General features: G+C 47.7%; 11 protein-coding genes across 11 annotated transcripts; 7 read left to right on the forward strand and 4 right to left on the reverse strand.

Moving 5' to 3' along the window:
• Position 1: 1 nt before the first annotated feature.
• On the reverse strand, positions 2-1,130 carry ATNIH1004_000337 (uncharacterized protein; the record flags this gene model as incomplete). Its single annotated transcript, XM_033565058.1, has 9 exons — positions 2-7; positions 69-97; positions 149-230; positions 292-349; positions 415-601; positions 659-776; positions 840-908; positions 992-1,057; positions 1,110-1,130. 9 exons carry the CDS (start codon positions 1,128-1,130, stop codon positions 2-4), a joined length of 636 nt encoding a protein of 211 aa, XP_033430815.1.
• Positions 1,131-1,350: 220 nt separating this feature from the next.
• On the forward strand, positions 1,351-3,179 carry ATNIH1004_000338 (WD40 repeat domain-containing protein; the record flags this gene model as incomplete). Its single annotated transcript, XM_033565059.1, has 2 exons — positions 1,351-1,403; positions 2,828-3,179. 2 exons carry the CDS (start codon positions 1,351-1,353, stop codon positions 3,177-3,179), a joined length of 405 nt encoding a protein of 134 aa, XP_033430816.1.
• A 2,178-nt stretch (positions 3,180-5,357) lies between these two features.
• On the forward strand, positions 5,358-6,587 carry LAD1 (NAD(P)-dependent alcohol dehydrogenase; the record flags this gene model as incomplete). The annotated part of the gene is made up of 2 exons (XM_033565060.1): positions 5,358-5,524; positions 5,594-6,587. The coding sequence occupies 2 exons, from the start codon at positions 5,358-5,360 to the stop codon at positions 6,585-6,587; spliced, it is 1,161 nt and encodes a 386-aa protein (XP_033430817.1).
• A 600-nt stretch (positions 6,588-7,187) lies between these two features.
• ATNIH1004_000340 (uncharacterized protein) lies at positions 7,188-8,565 on the reverse strand (the record flags this gene model as incomplete). Its single annotated transcript, XM_033565061.1, has 2 exons — positions 7,188-8,249; positions 8,461-8,565. The coding sequence occupies 2 exons, from the start codon at positions 8,563-8,565 to the stop codon at positions 7,188-7,190; spliced, it is 1,167 nt and encodes a 388-aa protein (XP_033430818.1).
• Positions 8,566-10,013: 1,448 nt separating this feature from the next.
• On the forward strand, positions 10,014-13,283 carry agdC (putative alpha-glucosidase; the record flags this gene model as incomplete). The annotated part of the gene is made up of 8 exons (XM_033565062.1): positions 10,014-10,029; positions 10,304-10,477; positions 10,546-11,156; positions 11,211-11,454; positions 11,520-11,591; positions 11,650-12,123; positions 12,182-12,290; positions 12,350-13,283. 8 exons carry the CDS (start codon positions 10,014-10,016, stop codon positions 13,281-13,283), a joined length of 2,634 nt encoding a protein of 877 aa, XP_033430819.1.
• A 762-nt stretch (positions 13,284-14,045) lies between these two features.
• On the forward strand, positions 14,046-14,522 carry ATNIH1004_000342 (uncharacterized protein; the record flags this gene model as incomplete). Its single annotated transcript, XM_033565063.1, has 3 exons — positions 14,046-14,214; positions 14,335-14,405; positions 14,475-14,522. 3 exons carry the CDS (start codon positions 14,046-14,048, stop codon positions 14,520-14,522), a joined length of 288 nt encoding a protein of 95 aa, XP_033430820.1.
• Positions 14,523-14,939: 417 nt separating this feature from the next.
• On the reverse strand, positions 14,940-15,971 carry ATNIH1004_000343 (putative TIM barrel metal-dependent hydrolase; the record flags this gene model as incomplete). Its single annotated transcript, XM_033565064.1, has 1 exon — positions 14,940-15,971. One exon carries the CDS (start codon positions 15,969-15,971, stop codon positions 14,940-14,942), a length of 1,032 nt encoding a protein of 343 aa, XP_033430821.1.
• A 1,046-nt stretch (positions 15,972-17,017) lies between these two features.
• On the forward strand, positions 17,018-17,564 carry ATNIH1004_000344 (uncharacterized protein; the record flags this gene model as incomplete). The annotated part of the gene is made up of 2 exons (XM_033565065.1): positions 17,018-17,114; positions 17,197-17,564. 2 exons carry the CDS (start codon positions 17,018-17,020, stop codon positions 17,562-17,564), a joined length of 465 nt encoding a protein of 154 aa, XP_033430822.1.
• A 232-nt stretch (positions 17,565-17,796) lies between these two features.
• On the forward strand, positions 17,797-18,849 carry ATNIH1004_000345 (putative MFS quinate transporter; the record flags this gene model as incomplete). Its single annotated transcript, XM_033565066.1, has 1 exon — positions 17,797-18,849. One exon carries the CDS (start codon positions 17,797-17,799, stop codon positions 18,847-18,849), a length of 1,053 nt encoding a protein of 350 aa, XP_033430823.1.
• Positions 18,850-19,166: 317 nt separating this feature from the next.
• Positions 19,167-21,883, reverse strand: ATNIH1004_000346 (putative C6 transcription factor; the record flags this gene model as incomplete). Its single annotated transcript, XM_033565067.1, has 7 exons — positions 19,167-19,675; positions 19,750-20,060; positions 20,129-20,915; positions 20,981-21,062; positions 21,127-21,532; positions 21,640-21,710; positions 21,809-21,883. The coding sequence occupies 7 exons, from the start codon at positions 21,881-21,883 to the stop codon at positions 19,167-19,169; spliced, it is 2,241 nt and encodes a 746-aa protein (XP_033430824.1).
• A 1,934-nt stretch (positions 21,884-23,817) lies between these two features.
• On the forward strand, positions 23,818-25,263 carry ATNIH1004_000347 (uncharacterized protein; the record flags this gene model as incomplete). The annotated part of the gene is made up of 1 exon (XM_033565068.1): positions 23,818-25,263. The coding sequence occupies one exon, from the start codon at positions 23,818-23,820 to the stop codon at positions 25,261-25,263; it is 1,446 nt and encodes a 481-aa protein (XP_033430825.1).
• Positions 25,264-25,287: the final 24 nt, after the last annotated feature.

Raw genomic sequence — 25,287 nt, forward strand, 5'->3', positions numbered from 1 at the left:
CCTAAGGCTTATTTAAAAACTCCTTAAATCACATGACTTCTCTAATCATGCTGAAATAAACTAAATACCTCGCAGGAGGCTCGCTTCACTGGGCATCCTAACTGATGGTTAACTAGTTGGTAATCAATTAGGAACTGATTATACTCACGACGGCCGCTGGGTTGGCACCCTTCACAGGGCACATCCTGGTCCACAGTCTTGGCATACCGGCGCATCTCCCCGTACTTTAACTAATTGCTAATCAATTCCAAACCGGTTCCTAACTGGTTATAAACTGGCTGTGATACTTACAGCGTTATTCCTTCCCAACGGCAAAGGAGGCTTAATCCACTCAACATCATCGGCAGTCCTGTTTTAATCAGTTAGCAACCGGGTGATAACTGGTTGGTAATTAAATAAAAGCTAGTTTCTTACTCTTCAACTTGGGGACGAGACGCTCGCGGGGGGCGGGGAGCGGAGGCAGGGCCGGGAGTCGCGAGGCCACGGGTGGAGGGACGGGATGCAGCGGGGGACACTGCAGCAGAGGGGGCCCGGGAGGAAGCGGGGGAGAAGACAGCACTCGAGGACGACTCTTCAACTGTAGTAATCTTCGTATACCATGCTAACCAGTTATAAACTAGTTATAAATCGGTTTATATCCAGTCCGCTGTTTACTTACCAGCTGCAGTATCAATCTCCTTCTGGGGGATCCGGCCGCCCACGGTTCCCTTGTAGACAATATACCCTTCATGACTTTCGACGTGCTTCTTGAGGTTCGGGAGGGAGAAGTATTGATGCTAATTAGTTAACAACCAGTTAGCAATTAGTCATTAACCAGTGAGGAATTAGCTAATACTTACCGTACTCTTCGTACAACCAGGCACCCGACAGAACAGCTCACCAGGGTAGAATTTGATATAGTCACCAAACTGGTTATGAACCAGTTAGTAAGCAGTTGGACTTAGTTATCACTCCTCTGCCAGTCCCTTGACCCACGGTCGCAGTCACTCACCAAGTCATATGGAGGCAGTGACAGCTCTCCCGCCGCAACACTCTTCTTGTAAATCTGGTACGGAGGCTAAACCAATTTAAATTAATTCATACCCAGTTTGTAACCAATTTCCACTTACAAACTTCGAAAAATCCGCCATTTTGGCGGTAAGGGGGGGGGGGGGGTTTGGTTCTCCGCAAGATGTTGGTACGGTAAGGGAAGGGGGATTTCAAAAGCTCAGTATTACAAATCCCGGTCCTCTAGGTATGTAAACGTATCTTTGTTCTGATATATCTAACCATATTAAACCACAGGAAAATACAGCAACCACGTTCGTCCCTTCCTGCCAGAAAGGCAAGGAATGCCAAGCTCCGGTACCAATGACTGCCATCCAACGCAATGGGACCTGGGATGAGTATTCATCGCATGGCTCGTGAGTTAATTTCATCAATACGTTCTTCTACAATAGTGTGTCGTTTTGCTGGAGAAGGAAATCTATCTCCAGAACGGCGTCTTGCAAAATTTCACCAATCAAAATCTGCCACATCTGTATCCCAGATGGAGAAGATATACCTACCTGTATTACATCAGCTCCTTATTAATAACGACGAGGATGAGTCAAGGGAACTTGTAAAACAGTTCCTAGATATTATTGGGACTGTTATTATTCTTGCTACCCCACTCTCGATCAATGCTCTTGGGCAGCTTCTTGATATGTCAAAAAAAGATATCAACAACCTATGAAGCATGCTACACTCAGTTCTTAATGTTCCGGAGGATCTAGATACCCCAGTCCGCATTCTACATTTATCATTTCGAGATTTTCTTGTTAACACGAAAGGCATCTTCCATATAGAAGAGGAGGATATGCACAGGAGAATAGCTTTACATTGCCTTCGCATTATGAACTCTTACCTCAAACAAAATCTATGTTGCTTATCAGTTCGTCACTACTATCAATATAATCACCTCGGCGCCGGCCACTGCTGGCTGTCGCGAAAGACCTAATCTAAGTATATGAGGCATATGTGTCTACCTACGGTCTTCAAACAGCCGCGTTTTATGTATTTAAGGTGTTTTAAGTGGTGCGCTAGCGGCCAGTAGTTGGTGTAAAACTTCTCTAGGATCGACCAAACGCCTGGCGGACCGAGGTGATCCGATCTGTGAAGATCATGCAATGCTGCAGGAGTTAGTGTCTAATGAGTGCTTCTCAGAAGAAGATCCACGTAAGCTTATCCCAGTTAGTACCAGCAATGCTGGACTTGGAGGCTTGGGCTGCAAGTTCAATAGTACCCACCCCTGAATCGCTAGTCGTCCTGGTCAGACGCCAATTATGTCAAGTTATGGAATGGAATGCAGCGTGCAGATATTACCCGTTAAACTACCATACTCCTGTCACTACTGGACAACTCATCTGGAACAAAGCAAGTTGCTTAATAATACTGAGGTTCTTCCTTTTTTAAAAATCCATTTTCTCCATTGGTTGGAAGCAATGAGTCTAATGGGGTTGATCCCAGAGACTATTTATATTATAAACACTTTGCAGTTAGCCATAGGGTTAAGTGTCTGGGTAATCTACTACTTTTATACACTAAAACAGAAATTTTAGAGTAACACAGCCTCGGACATAGTGGACTTTTTACACGATGCAAGACAATTTATTCTTAAAAACATGCAAATTGCAAATGCTTCTCCACTTCAACATTATTGTTCTGGACTAATATTCTCTCCCAGAAAGTCTATTATTAGAAGAACATTTGAAAAAAAGATTCCTAGGTGGATATGTATAGTACCACGAATAGAAGACTTCTGGAGTGCAGATTTACAAACACTCGAGGGCCATTCACATTGGGTTAGGTCGGTGCCTTCTCCCCGGACGGTCAAACAGTGGCCTCAGGCCCCCGCGATAAGACCATCAAGCTCTGGGATGCCAGACCGGCCTAGACATCAGACGCTCAAGGGCCATACAAGTTCAGTTGGGTCGGCGGCCTTCTCCCCGAACGGTCAAACAATGGTCTCAGGCTCCGGCGATAAGACCATCAAGCTCTGGGACGCCAAGACCCGCCTGGAACGCCAGACGCTCGATGAGCGCAAGGATAATTGCATCCCAACTTCACATACCTGTGTCCCTCAAATATCTTTGGTAAACCACTGGGTGATTGTTGGAGGTCAAAAAGCACTGTGGCTCCCTTCTGAGTATCGCCACTAGTTGTTCTTCAGCTATTAAAGATGGTATCCTTGCTCTTGGCTATAGTGATGGGCAGGTTCCTTTTATTGGGTTCTCTGTACCTATAGACTAACCCTCCTTTGCGTTTGATGTACTCTCTTATTTTCTAATCTCTATTTAAAAAGACAGTCTGGGATAACTGAACTGTAATTTTTCTGTCGCTTTACCAGTAAATACCATACAAGAAATGTTTCTGCAAGTCAGGGGCTGAACCCGTAGAACCTACGGGATAGGTTATGTACAATAAGGAACCGTTGAAGAAAGGAAGAAAGGAAGAGGGAAATGAGCGGTAAACAAACAGGGTGGAAGACACGTGACATGGATCGAGGGCCAATGGGGCAAAAGGGGACAGTAGGGACAGTAGGGACAATAGGGACAATAGGGACATTGGCCCGAGAGGTCAAACGGGCTCCAGCCCTTTACACCGGAAGATTATTATTACTCCTTTCCATTTTAGAAATGGCTTCGAACCCAGGCAAATTTTGAGCAGGACAATAAAGAACAGCCCTAGGACATGATGGCAGGACTCCTTGCCATGAATGATTTTTAGCCACCCGTAGAAGCTATGTTGGTATTTCTCTCTTTATGTGAAAGCCATAATTAAGGCAAATCGCCAGATCGGTTTCCTTATCCTCCACCGTTGTCGCCTTAGGTATGGTTAATCTCCCGTCCAAACTGCCTCCGGTCGTCAAGGCCTGCTCAGACACCTAGGCATATAATACTAGTCTGTTCTTTTGCGTACATGTAACTTTGTGCTATCTTCCCTTCAAAAGTCGTTTTTAACTCATATTTGGTGGGTAGGTTCGAGCAAATCGGCTACTAATGTTAGCGCTATGCTACAGACTCAACCCAAAAGAAACGAGCCTGCTATATGAGCCCGTCGAATACAGATGTAGTATAGGCAATTTTCAATTTTTTGGACTAATATTCGTTTCTGCTCTGTGGGTTGGAATATTGCATCTGGATGAATGTCATCATGACTACTGCAATGAACTGCTTGACCACGAGACGCATCGGCGGAGGCATGGCCTTGACGGACACCACCTATTTTTTTTTTTTTTTTTTTTGTTGGTCTCTCGACTACATGTTTCAGTGCTCTTAGGATAAGTATTTCAGTTACCCGTTACCCTATAGTCTAATCATTGGTTTAACGGTCCATGATACTTTTCTCTTTCATTAGTTACGAGCTACGCTCAACATCATCGGCGAGTCATCTTGTCCGGGTGGAACCCATGCCTCGGATTCTCCACCAAGGAAGGCTTATAACCACCGGAGAATTACCACTCTAGGCAAAATTCACACTGAAGCCTGGATATGAGCCTGGAGCCAGAACCAATGATTCTAGAAGTAGGGTTGGAATTGGGAAAAGTAACGGTCCGGTGCCTGGAGCGGTCAGGTAATTGGCAAGAGAAACAAGATTGTGGGCTCTGAATAAATGCTTTCGTAAGAATTGTAATTAACCGAGCAGGAGCTTAGGGTAAATTTTCTCGACAGTTTTTAATTAGACAGTTGAAGCAATAAAGTTTCAGCTCTTTGTATGCATAGATATACGTCGACTCAACTACCATTGAAGCGCTCTGTAAATAATTCTAATATTCTTTGAAAATCTTGAAAACTTTCCTGGGAATAGTTCGCCCTTAATGCTACTGCAACAATTATCCTTTAACGTGTTACTATCTTGGCCTTATCAAACAATCATACGTAGGCAATAAAGACAAAATGCTAGTAATATACACCAGTACCAGGGTTATCCAGATCCTATCGACGGGGATGTGGTTGATTTCTCCGAGAAGTGAAGTGTTCTATGAACCAGAGTGGGGCCAAACCCTCTGCCCCAGAACCAGAATCTCCGCGCGCCCGGGGCTATTGCCCGGATAAATAGTCCCACACCCCATTGCAAGCAAAGCGTACGATGCAATCATGTGTTGGCCGTCTGCCGTGCGTGATCAGATCCTTAGTGACTGGTCACGTTTGAGCACTGGAAAATCTTTTCAATCCCTCCCATTTTCCAAACGGCTTTGGAGGTACAACTATTAAAGCTTGGGAGATCCTTCCTTTCAACCCCTCCTTGGCCCTCCTCTTTTCTACTCCTTCTCTTCCCCTCACTGGCCACTATATCCTCCCCGAGTATCCCCAGTATTCCAGCCAGATTCAGACGGAATGACTAGCACAACTCTTGTCGACAAGCCAAATATCGGTGTCTTCACCAACACAAAACATGACCTGTGGGTCTCAGAAGTAACTCCTTCTCTCGATCAAGTCAAGAGTGGCCAAGGATTGAAGGCTGGAGAGGTGACAGTCGAGGTCCGAAGCACAGGAATTTGCGGGTATGTCCTCTATCATAATCGTCTAGGTACGCCGTATTCGTGATCTCTAATCTTTGATGCCGCCCACAGATCCGACGTCCACTTCTGGCATGCGGGTTGCATTGGTCCTATGGTGGTCACCGGAGACCACATCTTGGGCCACGAGTCTGCCGGCCAAGTGATCGCCGTCGCCCCCGATGTCACCCACCTGAAGCCTGGCGATCGCGTTGCCATCGAACCCAACATTATCTGCAATGCTTGCGAACCCTGCTTGACCGGTCGCTACAACGGGTGCGAAAAGGTCCGCTTTCTTTCCACTCCTCCCGTCGATGGTTTGCTGCGGCGCTATGTCAACCATCCCGCTATTTGGTGCCACAAGATTGGCGACATGAGCTACGAAGATGGTGCACTCCTAGAACCTCTCAGTGTGTCTCTGGCCGCGATCGAACGCAGCGGACTTCGACTGGGTGACCCATGTCTGATTACTGGTGCTGGCCCCATTGGTCTCATCACTCTTCTCAGTGCCCGCGCCGCCGGGGCATGCCCGATCGTCATCACGGACATTGATGAGGGACGGCTGGAATTTGCCAAGTCACTGGCTCCCGATGTTCGCACTTACAAAGTGCAGATTGGTCTTTCCGCGGAGGAGAATGCAAGTGGCATTGTGAAAACGTTCAACGACGGAAAGGGCTCTGGTCCTGATGCCCTTAGGCCCCGCCTGGCGCTGGAGTGCACTGGTGTGGAGAGCAGTGTCGCATCCGCGATTTGGAGCGTCAAGTTTGGGGGCAAGGTCTTTGTGATTGGCGTGGGTAAAAATGAGATGAAGATCCCATTTATGCGTCTTAGTACTCAAGAGATCGATCTGCAGTATCAGTACCGCTACTCTAATACCTGGCCCCGTGCCATTCGCCTGGTGGAGAACGGAGTCATTAACCTTAAGAAGCTCGTCACGCACCGCTACACCTTGGAAGATGCCATCAAAGCGTTTGAAACCGCCTCAGACCCCAAGACAGGAGCAATCAAGGTCCAGATCATGAGCTCCGAAGAAGATGTTAAGGCTGCTTCGGCTGGTCAGAAGATCTAGACTCGTCGTTAGCTACAAAGATATCTGTCCGAGGCATTTAAAGGCGACTGGTCGCCTTGTGATTCTTTCCTATTTTGGTTTCATTATATAATGACACTGCCATGTAATTTTTATGACTTTATTATTATTATTTAGAGATTCATGTCTGTGGGAGCTATAGAGATTCCGGTAGAAGTCTATTCCCATTTATAATTTTTGGTTTGAATTTGACGGACTGGATAATCTCATTTGTTTCATTTTCTCATCCCGCGCGTAGTTATAGCTGCGAGGACAAGGTGAATTTATAGGCTTGATTGAGGGCCGTGGGGCCAAAAAAAAAAGAAAAGAAAAAGGCAATTACACTCTGCAGTAAAATGTCATCGATATGGTTGGCGCGTACATTGATTGGCAGACTCATTGCATAATTAATTTATTATTTTGAATCACCTCTCACTCCAGGCAGCTCCAATTGAAAGTTAATTATACACACACATGTATCCAAAAGAAAAAAAGGTTCGCCCCAGTCACAGTATCTGTGATCACAAAATTATATAGTATAGGTCGCCATATATTGTCACCAAGGAGCGGATCCGGTTTAATACACGGCTCTAAACCACCAACTTACTGGCTCAACCACGGAGCAGATAGAGCCCAAAAGATAATCTTCACCCCCAAGCGATTTACTGCAAAGTCTGTAAACTCATCCTTGGTGAAAGGCTTGCTCGTATTGGGGTTGATAGCAGCAAGATCCGGTTCCTGTACAGCAACCACATTAATCGGAACCCGATCTCGATACTCCGACATGTACGGATACGCATTCTTCTCCATGGTTTTCTTATAAGGGATATTATCAGGACCTCCAACGCCAATACCATGCTCAGCGAAAAACTCGAACGAGCGGCGCAGGTACCCATTTTGGTTGTTCCATCCACACGGCCAGAAGTTCACATATTGCACCGCGTAGGAGTGATTGAACACGCTGGCCGCATAGCGTGCATTGTCAAGCTCCCCCTCAAAGTACCCCTGGCAGGTGAAGTTTGTGCGGGTATTGTTGGACTGGACTTCAATCGCAGTCTCGGGGAGGTTGATACCATAGACTTGGCCGTCAAATCTAGACGCCAAAGCCTTTAGGAGACGCTGGAAGCGAGCCCGCACATGGGGGTTCCATTGTGCTGTAGCCCATCCACCGGGTATGAAGTTGTGTTCGCAGTCGTCCCCGTCGCACTGGGGTACGCTGCCATTGTTGTAGATCGGATGGTGGAGGTAGTCTGGTACAGGATCGCGGGCGATGCTGAAAGACCGGTCCTGGATTTGAATCCATAGCTGCTTGCCTTTGGATGCGGTGATGTTGACATCGCGGGCAATGGCCGAGAAATCGTAATGGTCTTTTCGCGGCTCGAGAGACCTCCAGCTGTAGAGGCTTTGGACACCTCCAATGTCGGGCCGGTCGAGGAGAGACTGGGCGGCCTTGTCCACCTCACTGCTGTAGAGCCAGTGGGAGACTGCCTGGGCAGAGCTGCTGACCGAGAGCAGGGTACCCAAGAGGAATGCTGCTGATGTGAATTTCATGATCTTCGGAATCCGAACGATGTTGACGAATCGTTCAATCAGCGAAGAACGTAACAGCGGCGGAAATATATCAAGGGACAGACGGGCTCCTCGGAAACCGATTGTTTCGTCAGTCTCCACATATCGAGCATATTGTTAGGCGGTTTTAGACGGTTGGAACTAGGATGTCTTAGAACCCGTGGTTTGATCTATATTAAGTCACCGGCGATCGGATCGAGAGCCGACATTCTCCATCAGTGGTTCGCCGGGGTCGAGACAGCCAATCTGGTTGACAGGTTAAGTGGTTTAGAGCTTGATAATGTCTAAGACATCAAGGTCTACGAACCTCATTTATTTTACTGTATTCTGCATCATAGGGGGTATTTTGGTGCCGCTTGTTGTGTGCTACAGAGGCGTTGCTGAAAACCTGTACCCACAGCACTGCCACCATCACGGGCGGTCTGCATCCTTTTTTAAAAAAAAAGCTACTTTAGTTCAGAATATATGATGTGTAGTGTGAAATTGGTTTCTTCACTTGTAATGGAAAACTGTATGAGAAATAACTACTGGATGAAAAGATATATCGAAAAGAATTGCATCAAGCAATTAGAGCTTAGAACTGTGTATGACCGATGCTGTGTCACTAGAATCACCTGACAGACTGCCTTTTATCTCGGATCTCTTTCAAACTCGAGCTTGCGTCGGTACGGCCATCATTTTGTACAAGACCGCAAGATCCCTGGGATTTCCCCAATGAGGTCATCTCCGCAGTTGTATAAGCTTGCGTACCTTTGTTCCACAATTTTAACAAGTGAGCAGAGTATGTTCCTATTGTCGTTGAATAAAGCAGGATACTGGAAAACTGACAATTCGACAATTGGACAATTATAGTAGTTTTCCTAAACAGAAGCGCTATCCCCAAAAGATGAGATAAAAGGAATTGTTATCTCTAGCAGGAAACTAAATGAGACTATCATTTTGTTCCGAGTCACCGCTGGAAGTTGCATTCATGGAGTATAGCCAAGCTAACTTGTTGGTAGTAAGCTAGATTGCCCCCTGGTACTTGTTTATTGAATTACCTAGTTTGACAACTCTTGTATCTTTAGAAGTTTTTCTGCCTAATGCCAAAGAGTTATGGCTCACCGAGCTGATGAAATTAGTTCCACGATGATGCGTGGCTGGAGTATGGTGTCACCAGTGTTCCAGCTGATAGTCCTTGCGGTAGGATCAGTGTCAACGTCGGCAAAGGAACATTCAGCTTCTTGAGAGAAGACATTAACATTGCCGGAAATGTGTAGTAGTTTCCTACTTCCACCGAACTAAGGAGCAAAACTAATAAGGCGAATTACTTGTCGATAATAGTGTGTCCGCGATTCCGATAAACAAGTACTACAGGTAGAATTTTGGTTTAACAGCAAGCGATAAGTTGGCGACGATGTCATGGTTCTCTCTTTGATCAGTGTTGGTCCTACGGGCTATACGGAGTACTAAGTACTGGCTCCTTAAGGCCAGCCATATTGATAGTTAGTAACGCGGAGTCGGCATCCCACGCGCAAGTGCCAGGCCACAAACAACTTGCATACTTGATCTTTCGCTTCGGTTGTCTAACATCGCCACCCTTCCCGATTGTTCTCGGAAATTTTGAAAACATCAATAAATATGGTATTTGGTTCAAGTTGCAGCATGTTGACTGTTATGAACACCCAAATAGGGCAAGATCCGCGACTACCGTCTTGGAAACGACTGGGCACTGGTACGACTTCCGATATTTGACCGAGATTACGGAGTACTTATCCATCAGATCCTGAAAATCCCCGCTATTTGCAATAGCGTCGGCACCATCTATTGATCTAGCCCCATTGTGCTGCCAGTGTAACCTCAATTCGTACACTGCAGCAGATGGAGGCTATCCCTTGTCGGCCGCCGATCCAACCAATAGCCGCGCTATATTGATCACGGTCCATTCTCTTCATGTTGCGGAGACCGTCCATACCACAAAACGCCACTTGACGTTCGTGTGCTTTGGCAATATGCTGCACACGTATTTACGTGCAGCACGTCCGGTTACAGAGGTGCATAAATAGCAGCTTCTTCTACGTTGGAGGAAGTTAGATCGTGTTTTATCGACGACACCCCTTCATCTCAACTGAGTATGCTGGGATCTCTTTTACTTCTCGCACCCCTTGTAGGGGCCGCGGTCATTGGGTCTCCCGATCACAGACCACAATGCCCCGGTTACAAGGCATCCAACGTCCATGAAAAAGACAATTCCTTGACCGCGGACCTGACTCTTGCGGGCAACCCTTGCAATGTATACGGCTCGGACTTGAAAGATCTGAAGCTTCTGGTCGAATACCAAACCGGTAAGGAATACAGAATACATGCATTGCATTTGAAAACAGAACGACGCGTTAATCAATCATATGGCCAGATGAGCGTCTCCATGTTATGATTTATGATGCCGATGAGCAGGTCTACCAAGTCCCGGAATCGGTATTGCCTCGTGTAGATAGCCACGGTGACTCTGGAAAGCGCTCTTCTAAGCTAAGCTTTGATTACGAAGAGGAGCCTTTCTCTTTTACTGTCTCCAGAGGGGATGAGGTGCTTTTTGACACCTCTGCAGCCAATCTAGTCTTTGAGTCTCAATATCTGAATCTTCGCACATACCTTCCCAAAGACCCGTATTTGTATGGACTTGGAGAGCACAGCGACCCTTTGCGTCTGCCCACGAACAACTATACTCGCACACTTTGGAACCGAGATGCCTATGGGACTGGCGAGAACACCAATTTATACGGCAGCCATCCCGTGTACTACGATCATCGTGGTAAATCTGGCACCCATGGAGTTTTCTTGCTGAATTCCAACGGCATGGACATCAACATCAGCAAGACCAGAGATGGAAAGCAATACCTTGAGTACAACATTTTGGGAGGCGTTTTGGACTTTTACATTTTCACCGGAGCTACTCCAAAGGAGGCCAGCATCGAGTATTCGAAAGTCGTGGGCCTTCCAGCCATGCAAAGCTACTGGTCTTTTGGTGTAAGTACATTAGGTCGCTTTCATTTTTTGGGCCCTCGAACTGACCGTTGGTAGTTCCATCAATGTAAATACGGCTACCGTGATGTATACCAAGTCGCCGAAGTGGTCTATAATTACAGCCAGACAAACATCCCACTGGAAACAATGTGGACTGACATTGACTACATGGACCGCAGAAAGGTGTTTACACTCGATTCCGAAAGATTCCCTCTCACCAAAATGCGCGAGTTTATCAGTCATTTACATGAGCGTAACCAGCATTATATTGTCATGGTCGATCCCGCCGTGAGCACAAGCGGTAAGTGATACATATTTTCTAGTCAACTACGTGCCACGGACAATATTAATGATGCATCTCTCTAGAAAATGCGGCTTCCGAAAGGGGTATGGACCAAGGTGTATTCCTCCAGACTCAGAATGAAAGTCTCTATAAAGGTTGGTTCGAATTCGTAGAAACTATGCCATTTTAGGAACCAACTAAAGGATTGTCTAGGCGCTGTGTGGCCCGGAGTGACAGCATTCCCGGACTGGTTCCATCCGGACATCCAAGATTACTGGACGGGAGAATTCGTAAAGTTCTTCGATGCCGAAACTGGTGTTGATATTGACGGTTTGTGGATTGATATGAATGAAGCCTCCAACTTTTGCCCATATCCTTGCGAGAATCCAGAACAATACGCTGTGGACAATGACCTCCCACCGGCAGCACCGCCTGTTCGGCCAAGCAGCCCGCGCCCACTGCCTGGATTCCCTGCTTCTTTCCAGCCCTCTTCATCAAAGCGATCAGTGAAGAGAGCATCCTCAGGCAAAGGGGAGAAAGTCGGCCTGCCTGGACGTGATCTCATCAACCCACCCTACAATATTCAGAATGTGGCAGGGTCTCTCAGCAACAAGACAATCAACACTAATGTTATCCATGCCGGTGAGGGATACGCCGAGTACGACACGCACAACTTGTATGGCACGAGTATGTCAACTCACACACCTATATTGAAGTTCCTTCTTGAGGATCTAACACATGCCAGTGATGAGCTCTGCTTCTCGTGTTGCCATGGAACATCGACGACCTGACGTGAGACCCTTGATTATTACCCGTAGTACATTTGCAGGAGCTGGAGCACATGTCGGCCACTGGTAAGCATACATGCCAGTTACTACGATGACGAATCAGACTACTAATGACAAGGCTCCAGGCTCGGTGACAACCTCAGCCAGTGGAGCCAGTACCGGTTCTCCATTCCACAGATCCTTTCCTTTGCATCGATGTTCCAACTTCCCATGGTTGGGGCCGATGTATGCGGGTTCGGTGGCAACACGACAGAAGAGCTCTGCGCGCGATGGGCCTCTCTAGGTGCATTCTACACTTTCTTCCGCAATCACAACGAGCTCGGATCCATTCCACAGGAATTTTACCTCTGGCCCAGCGTGGCCGAGTCCGCCCGCAAGGCTATTGGGATCCGATACCAACTTCTCGATTACATTTATACTCAGTTCCATCGACAGAGCAAGACGGGGGAACCGTTCCTGCAGCCCTTGTTCTATCTATACCCCGAGGACAAGAACACGTTCTCGAATGATCTGCAGTTCTTCTACGGTGATTCCATCCTGATCAGCCCTGTAACCGACGAGAACAAGACCTCGGTCAACGCATACTTCCCCAACGACATCTTCTATGACTGGTACACAGGTGCGCCCGTTCGCGGACAGGGAGCCAACAAGACACTCGAAAATATTGGCATCACCCATATTCCCATCCATATCCGTGGAGGCAGCATCGTCCCTATTCGATCATCCAGTGCCATGACCACGGCCGAATTGCGCACGAAGAGTTTTGAGCTCCTCATCGCTCCTGGACTCGATAGAACTGCCTCAGGCAGTCTCTACTTGGACGACGGAGATTCGCTGGAGCAGGACGCCACGCTAGAAGTGCAGTTCGAGTATCGTCACGATACGCTGTACGTCAAGGGGAAGTTTGAACGCGAGGTGGATGTGAATGTCGAAGTCGTTACTTTGTTGGGACAGACAGATACTTCGGTGTCAAACGTTAAGGACAACAGCGTCCACAGCAAGAAGACCATCCCGGTCAAGGTGGCACTTACTGAGCCGAGTGAAGTGAAATTGGACTAGGGTGTTGGAGTTGACTTCCTACAGTGGTAAATTGAAAGCCTATTCGTGTTTGGCAGAATGTGAAGGAGTTTAGTAAATCTTACGAACCAAAAAAAAAAAACTCATGATACGCGTAGTGAAACACTCGACACACTGTAGACTAAGTAGATCAAGGGATGAAGGGATAAAGGCACTCGGAGATAGGAAAGTTTGTCCATCTATCCCACTACCAGACCTAGCAATGCGTAGTGCTCTAAAACACAGTATATGTACTTGCACAGGCCATGTTTGTCTAGAGATCACAAGCCCTGAAACAGTTCTACGCAATGCAGAACACGTAACGTTCTTAGCATACATGTATACCAAATACTAGACAGCTATATGAAACACAACCAGGTAATGCAATGCAAACCTGCCATTTGCCGTCATCCAGCAAGGGATAAAAGGAACAACTCGTCATCAAGGACCAGCCAGGTGCATGCACTTACAGTATCAGCACGATCTACCTTCTGAGCATACCTTTCCAGGCGCACGTTTACCCTTGCCACCCCTAGCTAACATCCCCATTCCAAGCTTTCCAGTCTAGTCGATCCCTTTTCTCCTTTCTCCTATTAATTATATGAGGGGACTCGTTTCCCAGTCCCGTCTTTTCTTTCCGTCACGCCATTATTATCCATTCAGGTTTGGTTTCTATCGTTCGTACCACCTCCTTGGATTCCATCTTTAAAATAAAATAGGATAAAAGGGGCAAGAAGAAGAATAAGAAGAGTGAGGAAGATCAAAATGCATTTCTCAACACTCCTCACCCTCGCCACAACAGTGACTCTGGCCACTGCGAAGTCTTATTACTGTCTCATGGGGCAGGATAAGACCGGATTCATCCAAAATGCTTACTGCTGCAATGGATACCATGATATGCGGGGCAATGATATTGCCAAAGGGGGCATCGATTGTGCGTTTATTTTTTTCATCCTGTCCTCTTTCATGACTGGACCCCTCTTCTGACCTTGGTCGTGGTTTCGACGGGGTTGAATACTTCCCTACTGGATTGTACTGATATGATGATCACTAGGCACGGAAATGAAGAAAGATGTACGGGAGATTTGTCCCGATGGGAATACGCCCAAGTGCTGCTACACTATTGTAAGTGGTTTCCTCTTTCTCCTCAGGTCTTGCCTAGGAAGTAGGTATACTTATGTGATGTGTCTGCAGGGAGCGCAAGTTGTGTGCACAGCGGAGGCAGTTGTGAATGCTGACTAGCGGGGACGGGGTTGTTGAGGATGGATTAGGCAATTGAAATACATAAATATGCGAAGATGGATATATCATATCATCATGGAGATGCGGAGGGAATCCGAGGCTTGGCGTGGTCTAGATGGAAATAGACATCAGGGTAAACCAACCAAGTCCCTGCTGTAGCAATGAGATTGACTTCAAGCATCATATCAATTGTGTCTCCATTTGTACCGATCTTCGGCCAAGTCGCGGACTTGGGCGAACCCACTCTTGTTTACTTGTCCCAATCTCGGCCAGGTTCCGAAGCGGATTGGGGAGGTAATGCAATTTTTTCCGCGGGATACACACACTCATTCCCTTTTTAAGTTTCGTTTCATTAGTCAATAATTATATTCTACTATCGTAAGTCGTTATTGTTGTCTCGCTTCATAATATGGATCCTTAACGCCTCCTCCCATCCATCAAGTCTTCTGCATTCTGTCGGAAGACACGCTCGGCTAGTCCGGGTACGTCACCGCATAGTCGTAGACATAGCTCTGTAAATGGCTCGATGTCAACCGCGGAGAATCGGGTGTGCGGCCAGTCGGTCGCGTAGAGAACTCGGTCCGGCGCTTCCCGTAGGAACTCTCGAATGATCGTCTCCAGATCGCGCATCTCCTTGTCGTTGGTAAACCGATAGGGGGCGGAGATTTTGACATAAGTATCTCCACCGCGGAGGAGTGAAATCAGAGATGAAAACCCCCGGAGAGAGTATGGATCGAACGACTTCTCTCCCGTTTGTGTCAATGAGAGGAGATTCGGTGCACCAAAGTGGTCGATACAGACTTTGACCCCAAGTTGCGGCGCAATGCGCTCCAGCATGGGGACCATGTCCAGGGAGATATAGACTTGGATGATCCAATCCAGAGGCCGCACCACTTCGGCGTGCTGCATTAAGGTCTCGGTCAACTCCTGCTCGCTCAGCACCTTGCCCACGGACTTCAAGTTCACCCGAACGCCACGCACTCCCAGTGAGTGCCATTCAGTCAGAGTGTCAGCCTCTATGGTGGCCGGGTCAATGACCACCACCCCTCGGCCGTGAGAGGATCCGACTTGTCGTAAGGCTTCCAAGAGACAAGAATTGTCGGTTCCATATATCGACGGTTGAACAAGCACAAAGTTTTCAATCCCAAGCGAAGATTCAAATGCTATGGCCTCGTCAAGTGTGTGTGGTGAGGGCTGATAGATTGCTGCCGCAGAGACTGGATAACGCTGCGGTTCCACGACGTGCATATGAGTATCCCATGTTCGCGGAGGAATTCTCTGCTTCAGGGGAAGAGGCTCTAGTGGTCCCCGGAATCGGGTATCCTTGGGGTAGATAGGGTGCTCTCGGTTTTGTAAGGATGAGTTCAATGAAAGTCGAAGCGGACTCCCCAGAAGACTAGTTATGGGCTTGACAGATGTAAGCACGCCAGATAAAGACGACTGAGCCATTGCAGCAACGCAACAACAAGAAATAAGAAGACTAATGTATAGAAAGCATGCAGGTCCCCAAGACTCCCAACAACAGATATACATATACAACCGTGCAGGGGGATCTAGCCGGGAACAACTCACAGAAATACCTGAGGGCAGTCCGAAGACTCTTCCTCTCAGACTGGGCCACAACGATGTCATGGTTTCAAGTACGGAGTATGGCCGAAAAGGAAATCGGCACTGAACCGCGAATGATTGAATTACAGTAGGATTCTCCAGCCTTAACACCTTCCTGAATCCCTTACCGGAGGACAGGCACATCGGTTAATTGGAGGCGGGTAAATATATATATATATATCCACTGCTGACCCACAAGTCACTCAACAATCATTGTACTCGACGCACAATCCTGCCAGAGGCCATGACGGAGGAAGCGGAGGTTGTCCGGAAGTGAGATCAGGGCTGGAGGAAGGGATAGGAAAGTACAGCCAGGAATGCAGGATCAAGAAGGATTAGGATACAACTAATAATAAATTGGTCATGGAAGACCAATTGAATCTGTATTGAAATGCAGTCAGATCTCTAATTAAATTTGAATGTTAGTAACAGGAGAGCAATTTAAAGTGGATTGGCAGCGGAACCAACCGCCGGACCTACTGAAACCCACACGATCGGACTTGAATGAAGACAAGGGTATTTAATTATAATTACACCCCAACGATAGCCATGGCCCAGCAATCAAATGCAATGCGATAAGCCTGATACGATGTTCTGCAGCATGAGGAGATAGGAGACCACAGGTTAGCAGGTGGCGACATGCGAGGGTTTGTTGAACCCAAAAAAAAAAAAAAAAAAAAAGAGCAAAAATAACGGAAGTTGACCGAGCCCCAGGTCACGCCCCCTCGCTCGCTTTAACAACTTTTCTCCATCGCGGGATTCCTAGGCATCTCACCCCTGCCATTGTTGTCGTCGTTCACGATCGGAGGTCAGCTTCCCCAGATTTTGTTCTATTTTAGATACTGTGCGGAGATTACCTCTCCGCACTCCTCCTTCCCTTTTGCATCATGCTCAGAGGACCGAAATGGGACTGGTCACAGTGGACCACGAATCCTTACTATGCGATGGTAATCTTCATCATTGCATGTGGCAGCATCCCCAAAGGTAAGAAGAGAATGTGATCCCCTCGAGTCAATACCATCCCGTTATCTATCAGATCACTGACAAGCCTCGTGTTCCCCTGCAGGTTATGACGAAGGTGGCTATAGTGCCAGTGTGAAACTACCCTCGTTCGCTGCCGACTTCAACCTCGTCGAATCCAACTGGACTCATGATAAGTCTGGCCTGGCCAACCGCAAGGCCAACATCACCTCCTTCAATGTTCTGGGAGCGGCCTTTGGCGCCTTGTTTGCCCTATACTTGAACGATCGTCTGGGTCGCCTGCACTCCTGGAGATTGTCCTGCGTGGTATGGGCAAGCGGCATGTTCATCCAGGTGTTCTCCTCTGGGATCTATGGATTGTTGCTCTTTGCAAGGATCTGGAGCGGACTAGGGGCCGGAGCCCTGACAGTGGTTACGCCGTTGTATTTATCGGAGATCGGTACAGTAGCCTAACGTGGACACATCACAATCCATTTGCTGACATTGCTTGACTAGCACCCGCGAAGACCAGGGGTCTAGTAGTTAGCGTGTATATGGTGATTCTGTTAGCTATTTTGGCCCTAGGTATTACCCCAATCTCACCTGATGATGATTTAGCTTCTCCACACCCTGCATGACTAGTAGAGAACTAATTAGGCTGCCTTCTTTCATAGGATTCTTTATCAACTATGGCGCAAGCTTGCACATGGCTCCCACTCGAACTCAATATCGACTGGTGCAGGCCATTCCCCTGATCCCCGTGGGCATCGCATTTTTTACGTCCTTTATTCTACCTGAAACACCCAGATACCTAGCCTCGAAACAACGACACGAGGAGGGTCGTTCTGTCTTGGCTCGTCTCCGCGGTAAAGATATCAACGATCCCGCCATCAAAGAGGAATTCGCAATCATTAATGAGCAGGTGCGCACCAAGGCCGCGGACCTGGCTTCCGTTTCCTACTGGTCGGCCTTCAAAGAGACGCAGATTAACCCCAATTATCGCCAGAGATTCTGGCTCCTAATGGCCATGCAGACCATTGGGCAGTGGACTGGCGGCAACGGCATCACCTTTTACATTTCCACTATTTTCCAGTATGCCGGTGTGACGGGGAACTCCACTTCGCTTATCTCCTCGGGCGCATACGGTATTGTCAAGTTGGTCTTCACCATGGCCTTCACGTGGGGTCTGATTGATTACTTCGGCCGACGTCGCTGCACCCTCTCCGGCCTCACATTACAGCTCGCAGCTCATATCTACATGGGTATCTACATGGGTCTGCAGCCCGGTTCAAGCCACAATAGATCCGCCTCGGATGCAGCCATTGCCTCTGTTTTCATCTACGCCGTGGGCTGGTCCATCGGCCTATGCACCATGCCGTACCTCTACGGGACGGAGATCTTCCCCACGCGCATTCGCAATATCAACTATGCCCTCAGCATGTCGCTGCATTGGTTTTTCCAGTTTGCCGTGGTCCGCGTCACACCCAACATGTTTGTCTCCTTTAATGTCTGGGGTGCCTATCTTTTCTGGGCCGTCATTTGTTTCCTGGGTCTCGTCATCCTGGGCATCTGGATGCCTGAGACGAAGGGTGTGCCCATCGAGCGTATGGGAGAGCTCTTTGAAGGCCCGTGGTATCTCCGTTGGAAAGCACGGCTCAGGCCGGACTATTCCCCTTATCCGTCATCTCATTCCAACGCTACTCACTCGACTAGTACTCAGCCTGACTTAGAGACTCCGAAATCAGCTTGGCAGTCTTAATATTCGCGGTGTTCCCCTTATTTTTTTTTTTTTTTTTTCATAAATGTCTTACACCATCATGTGTACAAGGTACATAATTCATAGATAAGGGCTTAAAAGAGGGGATAAATAACTCTATTATATATACCTGTTTTATGTCATATGTTCGATACATAACCTATCTGCGATTTGCTACGGTTGAAAGAGGTTACATGGTTTATATCTAAGCTAATTAGCGTTTCCACCCATACATGACAGAAATTGAGTAATTATAAAGCAGATTCCGTCCTGAAGTTCTTTTAACTTTTAAATTATTTATTTTCTACAACACACCTAATCTATCCTAACCGAGAACCAAACGCCGGCGTCATATTGGTCGTGATAGGTTCCGCGTACGAGAACGCTTCAAAAACTTCGGGCGTGATATCGTACGCGCCTGGGTCATCAAGAGTCATCACTGCATTCGGCATTCCACCTAGAACATGCGTTGCAGCCATTGGTGGAACGCTGGATTGTGAAAGGTCGAAGTCTGTGGTGAACTGTTGGAAAGTATACCCAGGGACCATATTTGCGGAGCTAACGCCTGCGGTTGGAATGGACGGTCCGATGGAAGGATCTGTAGGCTGCAGCTGTAGAGGGGAAACATGGCGCGAAGTAGTATGGAGGTTCATTGGCTGCTGTTGCTGTCCCTGTTGGGAGGACGGGGTGTCGTTGTGACGCGATGACGGGTGAGAAAGCCGATGTTGAGGTTGAGAATGGTCATGCTGCGTGGGAGGAATGAAGATGTGGATGTCGATTTGCAGCTTTTGAAGTTCTTGGTAGATAAGACTTAGAGCTGTGGTGATAACTAGAGACAAGTGAAGGCTGATTAGCAGACGCTCTCGCAATGGAAATGGAACCAGAATTGCACGATATACATACCAGGATTGGAAACTTTAACCCGTTCCAGGGCGAAGATGCAAAACTTGAGTTTGTCGAGAGTCCCCGGAGCGGCATATTTCAGGGCTTGGATTTCAAGTAGGAAAATAGAAGCTGCAGTGTAAACACTGTAGGCAAGGGAGAGGACAACATGGCTATCTCCGAAAGTGCGGCGGTAGAGGTCGAAGAGGGATAGGATAGACGTCGCAGATGTAATGCATTGAACCAGATGGCTTTTGTCGTAGGATTCCCGGGTTGTTTTCGAGCAGAGGATCGGGCGGTGCAGTAAGATATTAATTGTGTGATATAAGCAACTGCAGAGAAGACAGAAATGGTGAGTACAAACTGGATCAAGATAGTATAACTACGGGACGGCACATACTTCAAGATTACTATATGGCTAGGAGGGGAGTAAGGAGGAAGCTCGGTAGGCACCAGTTTCAGGTAGTCCGGCAATTCCTCCCACCACTCGACCAAATTTCTTGCTTGATCCTGAACACAACCATAAAACTCCGCCTCCGAAACCTGCCGGATAGGGTCATAGATGTGAATCAGAATTTCATTAAGAACCTCTGCCAAGCCACACATGCGCATAAAACAGGACGTAGAATGCGCCTGGGTCGGAGGGTAATGGGCATTGTCTGGGAACACAACCCCGTGAGGGGCCCAGATCTCAATCTCTGCAGTATCGTCCAGTATGGTCCTCGGAGGGCTGACGCGCGACTGCTGCATTACGGGAGATCGACCAAAGTAGAGTGAGACGACTTTATCCCAGAAATAGCAGCTCCAGAAAAGCCTGTTCCGGACCTCGATGTCCTCGTCGCTCAGGTGGGCAGAATCGGAATACTTACGGCTGTCGATCGATATTCCTAGATCATCCAGCATTCGAAAAGCCATTCCACTATATAGCCAGGCTTGGGATCGGTTTCCACGGCCACACTCCTGGGCACTCAGGAGAAGTAGCGTCTGAATGGTCGGGATTCCAACATGACCGGCCTTCAGCGAGTCGTATAGACCATACACGGCACGATGTGAAAACTGCGCGCCGCCATCAAAAGAGTCCAAGGTTGGACCAATCTTGGGTTCCGTCTTACACCACCGTACCGAATGAGAGAGAATAGCATTTAGCAGAGCCTCGGAATAGTAAGGGCCATTGACCTTCATATCGCCTAATTTCTAGTCAGCACACCTCTCGAAGCAATTGCAGGGCCGAGGTGGGGGAGGGGATACAAACGAGTAAACGTAGGCCGATAGACAAAGTTGAAGAGTGGCTGGATCCAACACCAGTGGGAATCAAGAAGATATTGAAATGGCTCCTGCAGGTGGGATAAAGATAAGAACACTATTTCAAATCATGAAATCATCGAATCTCAAACTTACCGGCATCGAGGCCATCTGTTCAAAAGCCCTCTCTCGCCAAGCATTATTGATGAGCCTCTCCTTTCGGGCATCTTGTTGCATGCCAAGCTGAGAGGTGTTTGAGGCTTCATTCAGAGCGCCACTTGGAAGCTGAAACAAGCTAGTCGGTCCATGGAAGGATACACGGCCGTCATGTTCAACGTTCAAACCCTCAAAATCCCTGGCAAGATCCCCAGTGTTTTCATCTTCCTCCTTTACCCGTGTCCGTAGTCTGGGACTTGCACTGCTCTCCCCTGTGGACACAGGAGAGCTTCCTTTCCGCACCTCTGCCTCGAAGGGGGTCGGTTGACCCCGTAGTTTTATAAGGGCATCTTCCAGCTGAGCTACTCGAGCCTCCAGCTGTTTAGTATACGATAACGTTGGTGCTCTAATATCGGGTCGTCAGAACTAGTGATCGACAAAGGGCTGCAAGGCGGGAGCATCCGCAACCTGCAGGAGAGGCTTATGGAGGGGAGGGATTCAAATTAGACTCACAAGCTATAGACGCATACTTCTCCGCGCGCAGCACATCGTGAACATGACGGGCTGACACCGTTACATTTGACCTAATCATTAACATGAGATTAGTAGACAAGCATTTTAGCGAAGGAGATCCCTTGCTGGAGTAAGCTCGGAATCCATCCGAATGAAGGAAGAAACCCACCTTGCGCTTACGACAAGCCTCGCACGAGAACGCGCTTTTCCGAGGCAGAGGCGTCTTCGTTGGCACCTCAGCCATGTCAGAAGAATTGGATACTACCATGAACTTGAAAGGGGGCAGGATCCACGAGGACGGAGAAGGGCCGAACAAAAACGACGACACCCGCCATGAGATGAATTCACATTGACACAGGAAAGGTAAAGAAGAAGACAGGGGAGGGGCGTGAGGGGGGCGAAGAAAGAGCAATGCACTGGTGGGCCAGACCAGTAAAACGCAATTGGAGGAGGGGAACACTTTTTCCCAGAAGGAATTCGGGTGGGAGAATCGTGGGGCCTCAAGAGAGAAGAGGTTCGGAAGCTCTTGTCTAGCTCTTCACTCTCTCTCTCTCTCTCTCTTTTTTTTTTTTTTTTTTTTTCCATATTTTGGATCGCAGACAAGAGCCCAAAGAAAGGCCCGGACCAAGAACTCAAACTCGAGCCAAATGCAGGAGAATAGTTTTGAGGCAAGTTAAACGATGGGCGAATCAACAGGCGCATGTCGGATGAATAAGGGGCGAGTCCCGTGACGGTGGCAAAAATGCCGGGATTATTACTTAATAAATAATAACTGGCTGCTATTAAGCTTAGTCGAATAATAGCCAGATGCTCTAGGGTGAGATCGGACCATTACTTATCATAACTATATGGCGCAAGTGCCGTGATCAGCATAGGCCACAGCCTAGTTAATTTAGAATTAATAATTTAACAGTCAAAGTTAATTTCATTATCCTGAGCTGATAAATATTTTTCCGACTTTCCATCATTTATCGGCGACCATCTATACAAAGAGGTCGGATGGCAGTCCGTCCACGTGAGCTCTGTTCAGGTAATTATGTCTGATTTTATTGACATACTTTTATAGTACTGAATTGGCTTGCTCTGCATGGCTATATGGGTGGCTCTTCTCCCATACATCTGCTACATCTCCTGATTCTCTTCATACTGCTTTATTGGCTTAACATACTACGTGGATTGTGTCAAGCACCTGGGGCTCTATATGAACAATCCTCTCGCGATGTCACTGCGGGGAAGCACAGCCAGACGGCAGTGTTGTTCCTCGAAAATTTGACGTCAAGAGGCTGAAAGCGATACAAATTGGATTAAATTTGTATGTCCACCTATAGCACCTTTTATACCAATATGAATCAAGTCAAACTAGCTTATGTTTCTTCACCACGAAACAGAAGTATCGTCCTTTATATATTACTCGTCCTGGTATTTCACCCGGCCACGTATGGAGATCATTCCTCTACCGTCTACTTAAAAGAGTGGAAATATGCAGAAGCCGTCAGGGATTCTATACAAGTATTTACTGCACTGACTCGCTAGCCTACAGTTCACTTTCAGGGCATTCTATGGAGTGAGCGGAGAAATTAAGAGGTTGGGGATCAATTGTGAATAATCCATACAATACTCCATATTCACGAGAACTCGACAGATAGTCTGCATGGAGCTAGATCCCGTCTCGCAAGGATCAGCGCCATGGTGTTGGCGTGTCATCCTCTCGGCCCCTCTCAGGACGAGAGCTGCGGCTGACGCAGATAATGCAGAAAAAGCAAAGGGAGAAAAATAAATCTTGGGAAAAGAACCCTGAGGATGACTTACCTTCTTTCCTTATGATTATCTCTGGCATGTTCGATTGTTTTCTGATCTCTGCGTTCCTCTATCCACCGGCGTATTTGACAATGTTTCAGGGAATCATGCTGGCTACGTAGGGCCACGCGTACGCTTTTTTAACTTGGTTGAATGTTGACTATCTTGTCAGTATGCTGAACTAAAAGCACACACCATTAGCAACAAGTAGTGGGAGTGCTTATAAGGGCATTCACTGTACGGTGGGTTCGTGGAACAACATAGGAATAAGATATCGAATAAAATCAAGCTTTATACGGATCATATCTTCTACAGACACGTGGGTGTTGACCCAAACTACGAAAGATAGAGACACTGCCCATGTCTCCTTTCAAGTCCGCCATGCGCACACTGGGCGTGGCAGCCCTTACCACGGTAGTCGAAGCCCGATCCAAGCTTCCCCTCTCGTCCACTGACCCCGAAGCAAGCCTCAAAGAAGATACCGAGGTGACCTTCGACCCACTCGGTGTCGCCGCGGTCCTCCATAACCCCCGGGCTGATAACAGTGCCGCCATGCTTTACACCCAGTACGACTACGGGGTCTTCACATGGCCACATACCATGATGATCGGAGGTACCCTGGCACCGCTGAAAATGCTCGTCGAGCATCTCACAGAGGAAGTGAAATCAAACCCTCCGGCAGTTTCCATGTGCACGAAAGTCTCTACTTTGCTGTCTATCCGCTCGGATATCTCGGGTTCCGTGTTTCGCGAACTGCCGCTGGACTCGAGTAATTTTTGGCTGAACACCATCATCTCGTTTAAAGCATCAAAAAACCCGGATAACGACTTTGCAGTGGTTTATGTGGGTCAGATTTACGAGGACATGAATATTAGAAAACGAAGAGTCAAGGATACCATAGGCTCAGTACGTTGGTGGATCGGAACACTGACATTGGACCTCATTGGGCTGTTAAATGGACTCATGATGATAGCCGGATTGGTGATAGGAGTTTTAGTGGCCGATATGTGGGCGACAACCTTGTTCTTTCTGTACTGGTGCCATTGGATAGGGACCGTGCTCATCTCGTTCAACAGGATGGTCGAGAAAGATCGGCCGGATATCAAGGAGGATGGACGCATGAGATATGCCATCCACGAACGGAAAGTAGGTGGAACCGTCATCTTCAAGGGCCAACAGGATCAGCTTGAAAAATGGGCTCGATCGAAATGGAAATATGAAGGGACATTATGGCAGAATTGCCTGCATTGGTTTTGGATTACCACAGGCACGTTGTCCGCATTTTGCTCCTTGGCGTGTATGGTGAATATGCAGAGTTATATGCAGCTAGGCTTCCTTGGAGTTCTTGTCTACTCTTCTCTGGCTGAGATTTTGGCCACTCGGGTCTCACGTACCCTGCAAGTGAAAGCCAAAGGCAACATTCATATGAGTATAATCACCGGGAGTAAAACAAGAACTGAAGCCATTATCCGAGCGACGCTAGAGAGCAGACGCCCCTGTCGACTGAAGGGGATCGACTGGATTAATCTGGAGCTTCTCCCACCAATGGATGTGTTCCAATACATGCAGGAAGCACTGAAGGATATCGGTAACATGCAAGAAGAATGGGAGGATTCCATGGTGGACGTGGGTACACGCAATCAACAATTGCGCAAGAAATTAGCAGTGTTTATCCGACAAGTGGAAGAACGGGACAAGGAAGCCCCGGCGGACCAAAAGCAGCTCGCTTTGGCATCGAGAATAGAAAAGGAGATAGAAAGGGCTCTCAAATACTCCTTGGATTCGGGAAAGGAGGGCGAATCCAGCTTGGAGGCTCATAATGCTTAAGGTGTGCAGGTTATAATATTATTA

Source organism: Aspergillus tanneri, assembly GCF_003426965.1.
Source record: "Aspergillus tanneri strain NIH1004 chromosome Unknown AapTan_2_pilon_pilon_pilon, whole genome shotgun sequence".
NCBI classification, from domain to species: Eukaryota; Fungi; Ascomycota; class Eurotiomycetes; order Eurotiales; family Aspergillaceae; genus Aspergillus; species Aspergillus tanneri.